This window comes from Ictidomys tridecemlineatus, chromosome 1, assembly GCF_052094955.1.
Source record: "Ictidomys tridecemlineatus isolate mIctTri1 chromosome 1, mIctTri1.hap1, whole genome shotgun sequence".
NCBI classification, from domain to species: domain Eukaryota; kingdom Metazoa; phylum Chordata; class Mammalia; order Rodentia; family Sciuridae; genus Ictidomys; species Ictidomys tridecemlineatus.
In genome coordinates this window covers 51518565-51532834 of record NC_135477.1, presented here as the reverse complement: position 1 = coordinate 51532834, position 14270 = coordinate 51518565, and the positions used below count along the sequence as shown (strand labels likewise).

The 14270-nt window shown below is 51.8% G+C and overlaps 1 protein-coding gene across 4 annotated transcripts in view; it reads right to left on the bottom strand.

Annotated features, from left to right (window-relative positions):
• Window positions 1–985: 985 nt before the first annotated feature.
• Lrrc20 (leucine rich repeat containing 20) overlaps window positions 986–14270 on the bottom strand; it is a 69323-nt gene continuing 56038 nt past the window's right edge. For 3 of the 4 annotated variants that reach the window (XM_040272447.2, XM_078040970.1, XM_078040971.1), the window contains one exon: window positions 986–3318. In XM_040272447.2, the coding sequence (XP_040128381.2) occupies window positions 3161–3318 (158 nt within the window). In that variant the 3' untranslated portion in view covers window positions 986–3160. The remainder of the gene's footprint in view (window positions 3319–14270) is intronic. The other variant, XM_005325947.5, reaches the window with a different exon arrangement.

Here is a 14270-nt window from a genome sequence, read left to right as displayed (position 1 = left end):
TCACTTAGCAAGACCCTGTCTCAAAATAAAAAAATGAAAAGGGCTGGGGATGTGGTTCAGTGGTAAAGCATCTGTGGGTTCAAACCCCAATACCCAAAACAAAACAAAAAGACAAAAATACCAACAAAAACCCCTGACTCAAAGCCTTGAGCCCTAGAACAATGGTTCTCTAACTGACTGCATCAGAACCACCTGGGGGCTTATTCAAACGGGGTACTTAACCCTCCAATACCCCACCCCTGTGTTTCTGACTACAGGTCTGGGGTGGGTGGGGCTGCACATTTGTATTCCTTTCTTCTTTTAAAAATTATTTTTTGGGGGCTGGGGCTGTAGCTCAGTGGTAGAGTGCTTGCCTTGCAGGGTGCAAGGCCCTGGGTTCCATCCTTAGCACCACATAAAAATAAAAAAACAAATAAAGATATTGTGTCCATCTATAACAATATATATATATATATATATATTTTTTTTTTAATTAGTTTTTGTACTAGGGATTGAACCTGGGGTGCTAAGCTACATCCCCAGTCTGCCCCGCCCTCCTCTTTTATGAAACGGTCTCATTACAGTCTCCAACCTGCGATCCTCCTTCCCCAGCCTCCCTAGTCGCTGGGATTACAGGCCTGCACCCCCGAGCCTGGCCTGAGGATTTCTATTTCTAAACAGCTCCTTTGTGAGCTCCTGCTGCCTCCCCAGAGACCCTTCTTTGAGAACCACGGACCCAGAGGAATGAATTACTATGGCAAAGTGTTTGGCACCACTAAGGGCGTCGTGGGGAGAGCAGGTCCCTTCACCCTTCCTCGGGCGAGGCATCCACTCCGCTTGACTGTGCCTCCACCCACACGGGGCTATTCTGAAGGTCCTCATCGAGCTTCCTTTCCCTTGTGTTTTCACCAGAGGAACAGCCCCTCTTGGCACGTGGGCTGGTGACATTTGGGCTCTTGGTGGTCTGTGTGAGGAGAACCAATCAAACCCCACCCGGAGGCAGAGGGAACCAACACATTCTTTATTGCAGACTGAAGCTAAGGGCTCGCTCACACCGTGAGTCTGGATTTGGGAGCTCCTCCGACTGCCCACGCTTTCCCAGAGAGGCAAGGGCATGCTGTCTAAGCAGAGTAGAGGAACTTCCAGAAGCAGCCTCTCACAGGGCCAGGGATAGGACCTGGAGCAGGCCGCCTGGCGTGCAGGGGCGAACCAGAGGTAGGATCCAGATGGCCACGCACGCCTAACCCTCATCTCCTGGCGATGTGATCATCCCCTTCAAAGGGAGTGTCGTGCAGACTCTGGAGAGAGCCAAGAGGCTACGGGTCTCCCAGGGCTGGGTTGAAGGAGGCTGAGCCCAGACTCACATCCCTGGAGGTGGCAGGGGGAGAACCGGGAAAGCCTTTGCCCTCCAACCCGAGGACATGCCCAGGGTCACCTCTAGACCCTCATTTCTCAAACTATGACATACTTGTAGGGATCAGCTGGGAATCTTGTTAAAATGCGGATTCTGCTGCAGGAAGACTGGGGTGGGCCCAGGATCCTGCTTGCAAACAAGCTCCCAGATGATGCAGCTGTTGCTGGCCCTCAGATCACGCTTCGCGGTGCAAGTTTCTGGCCATGAGATGGCCTCTTCCACCAGGAGAGACCCGGCTCCAGAGCATGGGGGGTGGGGGGTGGGGGGCAGCCCAGCCCAGGCTGCACTGTAGCCCCCACCTGCCCAGTGTCCACAGCTGAACTCAGCAGCCCTGGAAACCTCTTTCAGAAGGACAGGAAGGCCTTGAGATATGAGCAGAATGGACAAGGTCTCTCTCTCGGGACACTAAGTATTCAGTGACCAACAATGTCAGCTCCTTGCCAAGACAGGAGACCTGGAAGGGGGAAGCACATGGGGCGCCTCTGAGACAGGCTACTGCTCTGACTGGTGTCAGACCTCTGGAGAGCCGGACTGTAGGTGTGGTAAAGTGGCCCAGCTCTGCCCAAGGCCTCAGGGGTCTGCACAGATGCACACCTAGGTGCAGAGCAGGTGGGCTCTGGGGAAGCCCTCGCTCCTCCCATGAGAAAGTGAGATGTAGCCACCTGGGGCATTGGGAAGTCGGGGTTCTCCAAAGCACTGTTTACCAGAAAGCAAGAGCCAGGTGGGGGGCCTGCCATCTCGACTTGCCCCAGTTTTAGCACTGAAAGCCCCACATCCCAGGAAACCCTCAGTCCCTGACAAGCCAGTCACCATACTGTCTGGCCAAACCCTAGAATCCAGATGAGGACCTCACAATGGCTAGGTCAGCATTGTGGTAGCTCTGGAGCCAACAATCCGAAGTGTCTTCTGCCCCCAAGGGGCCATGACAAGGGAGAGAGACCATGGGGGCCGGGGCAGCTGATTACTCAGACCATAGTCACAGACACAAATGGCATTGTTGTCCCTGGGCCACCTCTCCTGCAGCTCAGGGGTGAGGACCAGGCACAGCTGGAAGTCCTTCCCTGGGGAGGTGTGGAGCGCTCAGGACTTCCTGCCCACTCAGTGTTCTTCACAAGGAAGGACAGAGCTGCCCTGATTTCTCCCCAGGGTCCATCCTCGGGGTGCATTGCATCTGCAGAACGTCTTGCCCTGTTCGAGGCCACGGCCTTCCCGGGTCTCCCACTCAGGCTCCTGCCGGCCCAGGGAGCCAGGTGGTGGAGGAGGGGCGTGGCAAAAGGCATCATCCTCAGTTCTCAGGAAGCAGCAGGTGGAGGGTTGTCTTCCACTCCTCTCAGGGAAGCCATTGGCTCTCAGCACTAGAAACAAGGCCTCCAGCCCACGGAGGCCCAGAAGATGCTCAGCTGCACTCATCTGCGGGCTCAGAGGGCGCCTGGTGGTTTGAAGCTAAAACCTCCAAGGACTCTAAAGGAGGCCAAAGCCCTCTGCCAGGCAACAAGGCTCAGAGAGGGTAGGGGATCTGCCCAAGTTTGCACAGCAGCTGTGTGCCCACTATCCAGGCTCCAGCCCCCACTCAGCCTCCTCCTTCTCAATGCTCTAGGGCCTCTACTGCTCTAAACTAGCTATCCTGGACTCGCTGCACCCCACTCCCGCGATACTCTGTTTGGCCTACCCACCCTCAGCCCCCCAGCTTAGCCTCCCATGGGCCTCCCTCCTTTCAGGTGACAGGCCAATGGCCTCTGTCCCTGAGATGGTAATGAGGAGGGTGCTCTAAGGTGGAGGGGCCCGTGCACCCTCTGGAGACATGAGCATGTCAAACTTGATGAGTGGCGGGGCGATCACGCGCACCTCGGCATTCAGAGGGTTGGAGAGGAGGTTGACGCTGCGCAGGGCGGGCATGGCGGCCAGCTTCTCCACGGGCACATCTGCTGGGGAGAGAGGGACAGGTCAGAGGGGGTGGGGGCAGGTAGGTGGGGCAGAGGACGGTGCAGCAGCAAGACTAGGACCACATGGTGGTGAGGGGCGGCTCTCCCTGCCCCCTGCCCTTGGGGCTCAGCACCTGGTGCCATGGAGGGAAGCATCCTTCCAAATAAGAAGTGGCTTTCTCAAAGGTTAAACATAGGATTGCTACATAAACCAGCAATCCGACTTCTAGGTGGAACTGAAAGAGTTAAAGACAAGGTTCAAGGCTATTTCGTGAATGTTCATAGCAGCACAATCCATAGCAGCCTCATGGAGAAACAAAAATGTGGTGTGTGCACGTCATGGAATAACCTCAACTATAAAAAGAGGAAAATTCTGATACATGTCTTATCATGGATGAAACTTGAAAATGTTGTGCTAATGTGTGCTCACGCACACAAAGTGTTAAGTTTTGCCGTGCTTAGCAAAACAAGGAGTTCTGTGAGAAAGAATGAACTCTTTGAACTGTGTCCTTGTTGCTGTCTTAAGAAGATAAAAGAATGATCTGCCAAGTGTAAAATTTTATATATATTGTGTGTGTGTGTGTGTTTGCTTGGGAATAACTAACCACAAGTTAATTGATAAGAAACACAGAGCACTGTGACCATAAACAAAGTTTTCCTGAGAATGGAAAAAGCATTTATCCATGCTTGTAAGGATTAAGCTGCCGAAAGGATGTTTTTTCTTTCCCCTTCTTTTAATTAACAATGCTGTATAAAAGGAGAGAAAAAAGTAAAGATGGTGCTCATTTTCTACTGAATGCGTGTGTGTGTGTGTGTGTGTGTGTGTGTGTATGTGCGCGCGCGCGCACGCGGGTGTCTGTCTTAAGCATCTCTGCTGTACCAGAATTACAGACTGTCAGCGGGTCTGACATGCGAATGAAAGAAGACAAGTGCAGAAGGGCAAATACTGTGTGACTCCACTTATAAGGAATCTAGAATAGCCCAACTTACCAACTCAGAAAGTACAGTCAAGATGACCAGTGGTCGGGAGAAGGAGCAATGGGGAGTGGTTACAATTTCTGTTAAGGTGACAGAAACAGTTTGGAAATGGACAGTGATAATAAGTACATGGCACCATCACGGTAATTATTGCCACTGAGTGACAGGCTTAAAAATGGTTAAAATGGCAAATTTGGGGCTGGGGTCATAGCTCAGTGGAAGAGCGCTTGCCTAGCATGTGTGAAGCACAGGGTTCGATTCTCAGCACCACACATAAATAAAGATCTATTGACAACTAAAAAAATATTTTTTAAGAAAATGGCAAACTTTGTTCTTTATAGTGTCGAAATCTTAAAAATTAACACTGTGCTATGCTACGCCCACTGAATTGTACACTTCAAATGTGTGAAATGTATGGCATGTGAATTACATCTTAGCAGGGCGCAGTGGTGCATGCCAGTAATCCCAGTCATTTGGAGGCTGAGGCAAGAGGATCTCAAATTCAAGGCGAGTCTCTTGCATCTTAGCAAGTCCATCAGCAACTTAGCAAAACCTTGTCTCAAGATAAAAAAATAAAGAGGGGCTGGGGCTGGGGCTCAGGGGCAGAGCGCTTGCCTAGCATGTGTGAGGCACTGGGTTGATCCTCAGCACTGCATGAAAAATAAGTTAATAAACAAAGACATCGTGTGTCCCTCTACAACTAAAAAAAATTTTTAAAAATGAATAAAATAAAATAAAAAGCGCTGGGGATGTAGCTCAGTGATAAAGCACCCCAGTACCAAACAAAAAAGCGAATCATATCTTAACATCTCCAAGAATATTATATGCATGAAGTTAAGAAATCTTCTACTGAGAGAAAAGAAGGTGCCCGTGAAAAAAAAAATTTAGTCCTTTTTAGTTATAGATAACATTAGGATTCATTTTGACCTGGTAATAAAAGCATAGGATATCGTTTGCTCTAGGCAAGTGGAAATTCTTATTGACCATGGGAACACCATTCTCTGCCACATAATCCGGTCCATTATGCCACTGGGGAGTCCCCACAGGAGGAGCCAGGACTAACGTGGCTTCACCGAAGGAAGTCAGTGAAAAACTTGGCTTTGTCAGGACTCTGGACCCTGGACACCGTGCCCGTCTTATGTCACTGCCCTGTCCAAGCTCTGTGGAAGTTCCCAGCTGGGCCCGGGGGTCAACATCCAAGGGTGAAATGTTCTCTGGAATCAAAACAAACCCATCTCCTGTTACTGCTCCAGTGGAAATCAAGCTTCAAACTGTCAGCCACTCGATTTATGTAAAGATACTAGGGCACTTCTCAAGACTCATCCCAAATGCCACTTGGTGACAAATATAATGATCTGATTAATTCAAGGTCCAACAGACAGATTTCTAAATGAAGAGGCAGCGTAGCATAGGACAGACTCAGAAATTAATAAACCCAACTGAGGCCCCGGCTTTACCAACTCTACCACCCGCCCCGGGTCTTAGTTTCCTAATCTGAAAGATGGAGAGTCTTTGATTTGGTGTTTGTCATGATGAGATGGGGGAGGGGGGAGGCATCCTCAGCCTGAAGGACTCACAGCGGGTGTCCTCCTTGGGACATCCCGCTGAGGGGCACATGGAGTCCATCTTTAATTTGTGTTCTGATCACTTAGTCAGAGTGGTGCGTGATTTCTCCATTTCTCCACTGCACAATTACTCCATTACTGCTGTTTTCTCCCCCACTCCCCCGCCGCTATCAAGAAGCCTGTGGAAATACTTTCAAGAGCATGTAAGTATCCTGCTGCTCACCAACATTTAGCCTCCATTGCCCTGGATTTAGCTTCCACTGCTGATTCTTGCCAATCTGATCTTTATGGTGCTTGCAAAATTATGATCGTTCCCTCACGAACAGAACCCTGACACTCTAAGGAAAGCCCGCCTTCCCTCCTCTATTTATTACCAGTATGGAACCCTCCGCATCTAGTGATTTACAATTCAACTAGCATTAATTTGGTGCTGAAATTGTCCCAGGCTTGTCCAGTGGGAACCCTGTCAACTTGGGTCCTAGGTCTGTTTTTCCTTCAGTGCTAGGCACTGAACCCAGGGCTCTGTACGTGCCAGGAATATGGTCTACCACTGGCCCTTCCTGTGATTTTGACATGCTTCCAGCATTTGGGGGATATACTTCCTTCCTTCCTTCCTTGGTTGATTGACTTTATACTGGGGATTTAACCCAGGGACAATCTACCACTGAGCTATATCCCCAGCCCTTATTATTTTTCATTTTGAGACAGAGTCTCACCAAGTTGCCTAGGGCCTCGGTAAATTGCTGAGGTTGGCCATGAACTTGTGATCTTTCTGTCTCAGCCTCCAGAGCCACTGGGATTACAGGTGTGCACCACCGTGCCTGGCTACTTCATTACTTTCTAGTAAGTCTCACTGTGAGCCTTCCCCTGCGGCAGGCCCAGGGTCAGCCATTTCTCCAATAAGTCCGGGTCCCCTCGGGGGAAGGGTATTCATGCCTGGTATAACAGTGCTGTGTGGTGTCCCATCCAGCCCCAAGGCCCCGTGCACACAGACCGCTGCCTTTGGCTGCTGTTGAATGTCTAATGCAGTGTGTCCCCCTTGCTTCCTCTCTACTGTGCCAGCACGACACTCAGGGGGCCCCCATCTGTTCCTAAGGACTGGTGTGAGAATGTCTTCATACGTATGTCCAGGGGCAGAATGGACTGCTCCATCAAAGGATGTGTGCCTAACTGGTCTTAGAATGCCCGCCAAGTCTACTGGGAACCCCAGCCACGTTTTCTCTCCAAAGGCTTCCAACAGAGGCCGCCTGGACCCGCCCACCCCCCTCCAGGCCGATGCACAGAGACCCTGACCCTTCAGCATGTTTCTGCAATCTCCTCCCCTCCCCGTGCCTTGTGCACCACAGGAAGGGGTGATAGTGCCTGGGGCTCCACCACCCAGGAACAGGGTGGGCTCTGCCTTCTACCCTCTGGGCAGAGCCCACCTGAAGACAGACACCGTCCTCCTCGCTGGGCTTGGTAACTGGCCGGATGTAGCTACTTGCTACCTCTCTTGGGGGGTGAGGGCAAGGAGAAGCCACGCGCTCAGGACAGTTTCTCATATCTGCACCCACACTCAGGTTTACGAAGCACTTCCAGGCTTGATTCTCCGCAGCCGTGGGGAGAGCCCCACCAGTGTTCTTCTACCTACTTTACAGACGAGGAGACTAAGGCTGGAAAAATCTGTCTCAATGACACACAGCCGTTAAGAAGCAGGGCTGGGCTGTGCTGCCACCTAGCTAAGAGGATGCTCCATAATGTTCATGATGGACCAGGCGAGGTGAGTGTGGAGGGGAGAGAGCAACCCAAAGGCTTAACCCTGAATGGGCAGGCAGCTCTGGGTTCCCATACAGTAGGAGCCTACAGGGCTTGGATCTCAGTGCTGGGTCAAGTTTTGTTGTTGATGGTGGTTTCGTAAGTAACGCGTAAGTGCCTGAGTGCGCTCTTTGTGTCAAGGAATTTACTGACTCCTCACAAAGGCAGAATGAGGAGCACTGTCCTTATCTCCATCTGATAGGTAAGATGAAGGACGGAGAGGTTAAGTGACTTGCCCAAGGGAACACTGCTGGGGGCTAGTGCTGGAAGAGAATGAAGCCAGCCAGGCCCAGTACGCCATCGTCCACGGGTACCCAGCCTGGCATGTGCCACCCTCCTGCAGCCTGAGAACCCTCGAAGGAGACCCCTAAGTTAAGGGAGACAGAAAACAGTCTATGGGTCACATGGCATGTCAAAAACTTAAAAAACAAACAACAATAAAAACCCAAACCGAAACAGAAAAGAAAGGAAGAAACCAGTCTGTGTCTACAGGGTTTCTTGAAGAAAGAAGAAAGTTCTTTCTTCTTTCTTCAAAAGAAGAAAGTTCTGAAGGTTTCTTTCTTCCAGAGTGTTTGGCTTCCCCAGGCCCAGTCGCTCACACCTGTAATCCCAGGTACGGAATGGACAGCTCCATCAAAGAAGCAATGAGTCCGGAGGCTGAGGCAGGAGGATCCTAAGTTTGAGGTCAGCCTCAGCAACTTAGCAAAACTCTGTCTCAAAATAAAAAATAAAAAGGACTAGAGATGTGGCTCAGTGGTAAAGCACCCCTGGGTTCAATCAAAGCTCTTGGTTCCTTGAGCCATCTAACTAGGAACAACCCCCTCCACAGCCCAAGGACATTTTCTCCAAGAGAAGCGAGGACAGCATTACAGGGTCTCAGTTCCCTGTAAGTTCCCAGTTATAGGCATCTCCTGATTTTCCTGCAGAGAATGGTTTTCCTGGAAATGTACTCAAATTGATTCCAGAATCTTCTGTGCCTCCTTGTTCTGCTCTGGATCCTGGGATAGAACAAATCTGAGCTTTTTTTCTCCTGGTCACTTTTGCAGCCTGCAGCCCAGTAATACCACTACCTTCTTTGGGTAAGGTGGGGGCTGGGTGGTGGTGAAGATGCACGAGTTGATCTTTGGAGTCCGACAGACAGACTTTTTCTGACTTTTCTAGGACTGAACTGCCTTAAGCAGGGTCTCTGAGCCTGAGGTGTCTCACCTGTAAAATGAGGTCATACTGCCCACTTTGCAAGGAGGCCACCGGAAATCAACAAGATGCCCGTGTGCAGTCGGCCAGCAATAGACATTCAACAAGGGTCAATTCCTTGCTCCCCGTCACTAGTCTAGGGCCAGCAGAGCAGCACCACCCAAGACCCAAGGGATAAATCCACAGAGCTGGTCCAGCAACTAGCCTGAGCTGAGCGCTAACGTGAGAAAGAGGAGGGCTAGCCTTGGTTTTCTCCTGGAAGTGCCACAGCTCCCTCACCACCGCCCACAGGAGGTCAGAGCCCCCGACTGGCCTTGCTGGGATCTGAGAGACCCAGCCAGAGACTTCCTTGAAGCCCTCATGCTCATGGGCTATTGCCCGGGGTGCAGAGATCACGAGAGAGACCATCAGAGTTGGGAGGACCCTCAAAGCTGAGGACACTGGGGCATGGTGGGAGGAAGCAACTTCTAAAAATATTTAAAAAAAAGAGGAACCCCTGGGAACCGATATTTGAGGTCCTATTCTAGGTGGTTCCTCACAGGGATCCACCTTGCAGATAGGGAAACTGAACCTCAGATTCTTGGTGGCCAAGCCAGTGAGGAATGGGGGCAGGAGTTCCTGATCCTAAAGCCCATGTGCTCATCATGCACTCGGAGGGGCCAAGCCAAGGCCAAAGCCTGCTCCTTTCACTGACCTGCAGTCCCCAGAAGATAATCAGGACAGGCAGGTGGCACCAAGCCACTCAACTTGGGCTGGAGCCTGGCTGAGGGCCTCCTGACCTTGACTTTCAAGACACCCAACCTCAGAGATGGGAGCATAGCCTGCTTCTCCACTCGGTCTCCTCTTCTGATACTGGGGACCACTTGTCCTGGCTCAGTTTCTCCAGAGGGGGCTGAACCAGGGAGTTGGTGAGGACTCCTCCCCTGTTGGACTCTGACTCCTCTGTCCCTCAGCCAGGGAGGCCAGCAGCCTGCAGGGTGGCTGGGCTCCTGAGGGCAGGAAAGTTTCCCTGGAGTGCTGGTGTTGCAGAGCGTGGCGCTCAGACAGGGGACAGCCTTGGAGCATGCACCACCTGGGTCTCAGCCTCTCTTTCCACATCTACGCGGAACTAGCCTCTCCAGGTCCGTGGCATCTTCTGACCCACTCTGCTACAGGATAATGGCGGCTCTCATAGGTGCAGAGCAGGCAGTAGCTGCGTCTCTTTCCCGTTTGAACCACTCAAGTCACTCTCAAGTCACTCGGGCAATTTAAATCAGATGCGTCAAGTCAAAGCTGGCGGAGCGAAACAGCAAGTGGTAAGCCCAGGAGGCCAAGAAGGAGTTTCCAGATGAGGCTTAAAGACCTTCACAGCATCTCGACAAGAGGGGGCGATGGCTAGAGAGTAGGGGAGGGGAAGGAGATGATGAGCTGAATTTGGCAGATGGGAAAAGCAAACTTTGGAGGGGTTAAACACCCTTCCCTGGCCACAGAGCACACACAGCAGCCCCATGGTCACGAAATAGGTCTTTGGTCCACCTGGAGAGGAATCTCCACTCTCCCCTCAGTAAGTGGGCCACTCCTGGCCTCAAGCACTCATGTCCTGCTGCTCCTCAAATCCCAGCTCAAAGGTCCCTTGGTCCACCTCCAAACTTCCTAGCACTTTATACCACACTCCAGAGCAGAGCACACGGCAACTCGTGCATGTTTGTTCCCTCTGTGAACGTGATACCTAGGAGAGTGCTCTGGGGTGCTCAGTGCTTACTGGGTGAATGAATGAATGATTGCATGGTCCTACCCGCTAAACTAGACCATGAGTCCCTTCATGCTGGAGACCATCCAGCACTAGGTGCACAGAGGCCCGACCATCACTGCTGCTTCCTCAACTCTGACCACAGCTACATTCAAGAGTTGGAATCCATCCCCGGTTGGACCCATTCTGTGCACATTTTCCAGAGAGGGGCAAGGTCTCAAGGGGCCAAAGTTGTGACAGGACATGGGCCTTTTAGCATTAGTAATCCAACTCAGAGAGTGAGAAAATACTGACGAGCAAAAATAAAGTCACCATGTTCCATTACCTGGAATTAATCGCTGCGAATGTGCTGGTAGGTGGCCTGTCCAAATTTTTAGCGGGGGGGGGGGGGGGGGGGCGCGAGTAGGTACTGGGGATTGAACTCAGGGGCACCCTGAACCACATCCCCAGCCATATTTTGTATTTGATTTAGAGCCAGGGTCTTGCTGAGTTGTTTAATGCCTTGCTTTTGTTGAAGCTGGCTTTGAACCTGTCTCAGCCTCCCAAGCTGCTGGGATTACAGGTGTGTGCCACTATGCCGGCTCCAACTGTTTAATGTGTTTTTGAGAGTCTATGCACACACATGTGTGCACACTCATACACACACTTCCAAAATGGCTTCGTGGATACCATGCCATAACATGCTCGTCTTCATAACACGTTGTAATTATCTTTTCAACTTACAAATTGGTGACATTTTTATGGCCCCATCAGATTCATGCTATGGATTGTGCCACCTGCTTCCGTTGTTGGGCAGTGGGCTTGTTTTCAACTTTTCACTAATCCGGATTATGAGAGGCTAAGAGTCCACAAGGCTTCTGGGGTTTGCTCCATCTCTTTCAGCCAATGACTGCAGAATGTAGAATGTGAGGGTCTAGAATCTTTTTATGAAGCCAGAGGAAGATTCCCTAACTTTCCTGTGGTCCCCAAGTATATGGAGAGGGTAGGTAACAAGCTTCCATTCAAAGCCTTGGGTCCTGGGTGAGGACTAAGGCTGAAGACTCACTGTCCCATGGCAGAGAAGGACTGTAACCAGGATAGATGGCACACCTCATTTGACCCTGCTCCCAGTGCAGCCAGCCACCCTGGGCTCCTGTATCTGCGGGAAGCTTAGAGTAATCGATAGGAGCAGGATCGCATGGGCAGTATTTACAGAACACTACTTCCCTGGATAAAGCCTGGCTCCTCTCACTGATCATTAGCAATATTGACTGGTAAACTCATTTCATGCCAGTGGGACCAGCCAAGAAGCAAGACAAAAATGCTCAGGATGCTGTACTTCATCTGTGGATCCCCAAGGTCCAAGGGAAACCAAGTCTGAATCTGAGCCCAGGAGAGTGGCAGGAGGTGGTGATCTCCCAGCACAGAGGCCACCTAGCAGAGGTCAGCCAGCCTCTGATTCCAACCAGGGCTGACCGGCACCTCAGCCTCAGTGTAATTCTTGGTTCTGGAGACCAAAACCACTAAGATCAAGGATGTCCTGCTGAGCTGAATGACATGGGAAAATGACAAAATGCCACAGGAGACAAGCAGGCAAAGTATGGTAACCTGGCAGGGACACTTCTGGGCCACACTCATACCACACATTCCTGGCTGGCCGGGAGCCAGGTAGGGGCAGTGACTAAGCCTCCCCCACCTTCATAGGTCCCTGGACAGAGCACCCCAGTGGGGGTAGGGCAGGAAGTCAACAGAAATAGAAGAGCCGCTGCCCTTGGGGACCACAGAAGATGTGCTGGGCCCCTGATGCTCCTGCAAGCTGAGTTCCAGTCTCCAGGGAAAGCTAGGGGGAGACCTAAGTCTACTGCTAAGCAGGCCAGAGCTAGAGACCCAGGCCCCAGGTTGGGTTTGTCATTTGAAGCTTTGCAACCTCAGGCAAGGTTCTGAACCCCTCTGAAGCTCACCTCTCATCTTTAAGATGGCCCTAAGGAGGATGCAGTTCCCCAGATGCTGAGAGTGTGGTGGGCGGCCCTGCTGAGAGGACAGGAGAGCCCAAGTGTTCCAAGGGCCCACTAATGACTCAGAAACACTCTTGTCCCCTGAAGGGCAAAAGGCAGGGCAAGAAAAATGAAGGAGAAAAGCCCTGGCTTGTGCTTCAAAGTTGGGCTGTGGAGCATGGAGTGGGCCTGTCGGCCGCGGCCTGCCTTCCGGAGACTCCCCATTTCAGATGTGACATGCAATCAAGGCCCGATCACAATTGTTCCTTTCAGAGACAACAGGGTCTGCTCAGCCTCTCTGGAGACAGCCAAATGAGTAACTCAAATTGCCGGGCCCAGGCCTGGCCGTTAGCTAACCTCTCTCCCTGCACTCCCCTCCTCCGCTGCCGCTGCCACACTCTGCCCTCTCGCTGCTGGGAGGCTGGGAGGACTGTGCCCCCCACCCCAGGCTCTGGCTGACAGGCTCTGGGGAGGACCTCAGAAAGAATGAGAATTTTCCTGTCTCCTCTCGAGTGTTTGCCATTCCCCCTCTCACGGCTGATGGTGTGTGTGTGTGTGTGTGTGTGTGTGTGTGTGTGTGTGTGTGCGTGTGTGCATGCACACACATCTCACCTCAGGATGAGAACCGCCTAACCTGCTGGTGGATGCCAAATGCCTGGGTCTGCAGGAGAACAGGGACGCAGGGTAGAGAGGTAACGGCCTCTCCTGGGATGTGGCTGGCTCCTTCCTAAATCCTCCGTGCTCGGGAATTAAAGTTGCTGATTCAATTGTACCAATCTCTCAGAGAAATAAGGCCTCCCTTACAATTGGAAAAAGAAGAAAAGGGCCAGGGTTAACCAGCAGGTGGGATGAATGCAGGCACTGCCCGGGGGACCTGCTCCCAGAAAATAAGATGAGCTGAAGGGGAGACGGACTGGGGATGGGGGTGCAGACTGGGGGAAGCGGCCAGGACACCAATGACGCCAAGGCTCTGAACCCAAGGCAGGCGGTGAGGAGGACCTAGCCATTGGCACGCTGGCTAATACTTAATAGTCCACTCCTCGGGGAAAAACAAATCAACCCTGATTTGTAGCACTGGTCCATTTTCAATTTCCACAGCCTAAACTGAAGTCACTGTCACTGTAGCTGATTTCAAGCAAGCACCACGAGGACCTCTGCACGCCAATGGCTGGGCCAGCTTGTGTGGCCCACCCAGGGAGGGTCGCGGGCCAAAGCTCAGGCTGCTTCCCTCCACGTACGCTGAGATTCTTTGGCATAAACTTACCCACTGGGGGATTGGCCCACGGTTTTGCTATCTGTATTCTTAGCTGTCTTATGTTTAATAATAACCATTCTTCTAGAAATTCCAAGTGAGCAGGCTATGCTAAGGGGAACTAGGGAAGGGGGTTCTGGGGCCTGGGGCAGCAGAGCACCATGCTTAGGATCCGGGGACAAACAGGTGAAGGAAATAAGAGGCACGTCTTCAGAGCTCAGCTCTGTCACACTTTAGTCAACTGTAGCTCTCTTGGCTGGGCTTGTCACTCTTCTCCAGAGGTAGCTACATGCATGCCCCCAGAGACACAGGGGGGGCTGGTTTTACAGCGTCTGCAGGGGCTGGAATGAGGTCTGAGCAGTGTATGTTCATGGTACTCCCAGAGACCCTCTGGCTGGGGCAGAAGGTGCTTGTTGATGGAAGATTCTAGTCTAGCTCAGTGGCTGTCTTCCCTGCTCATTGGAATCATG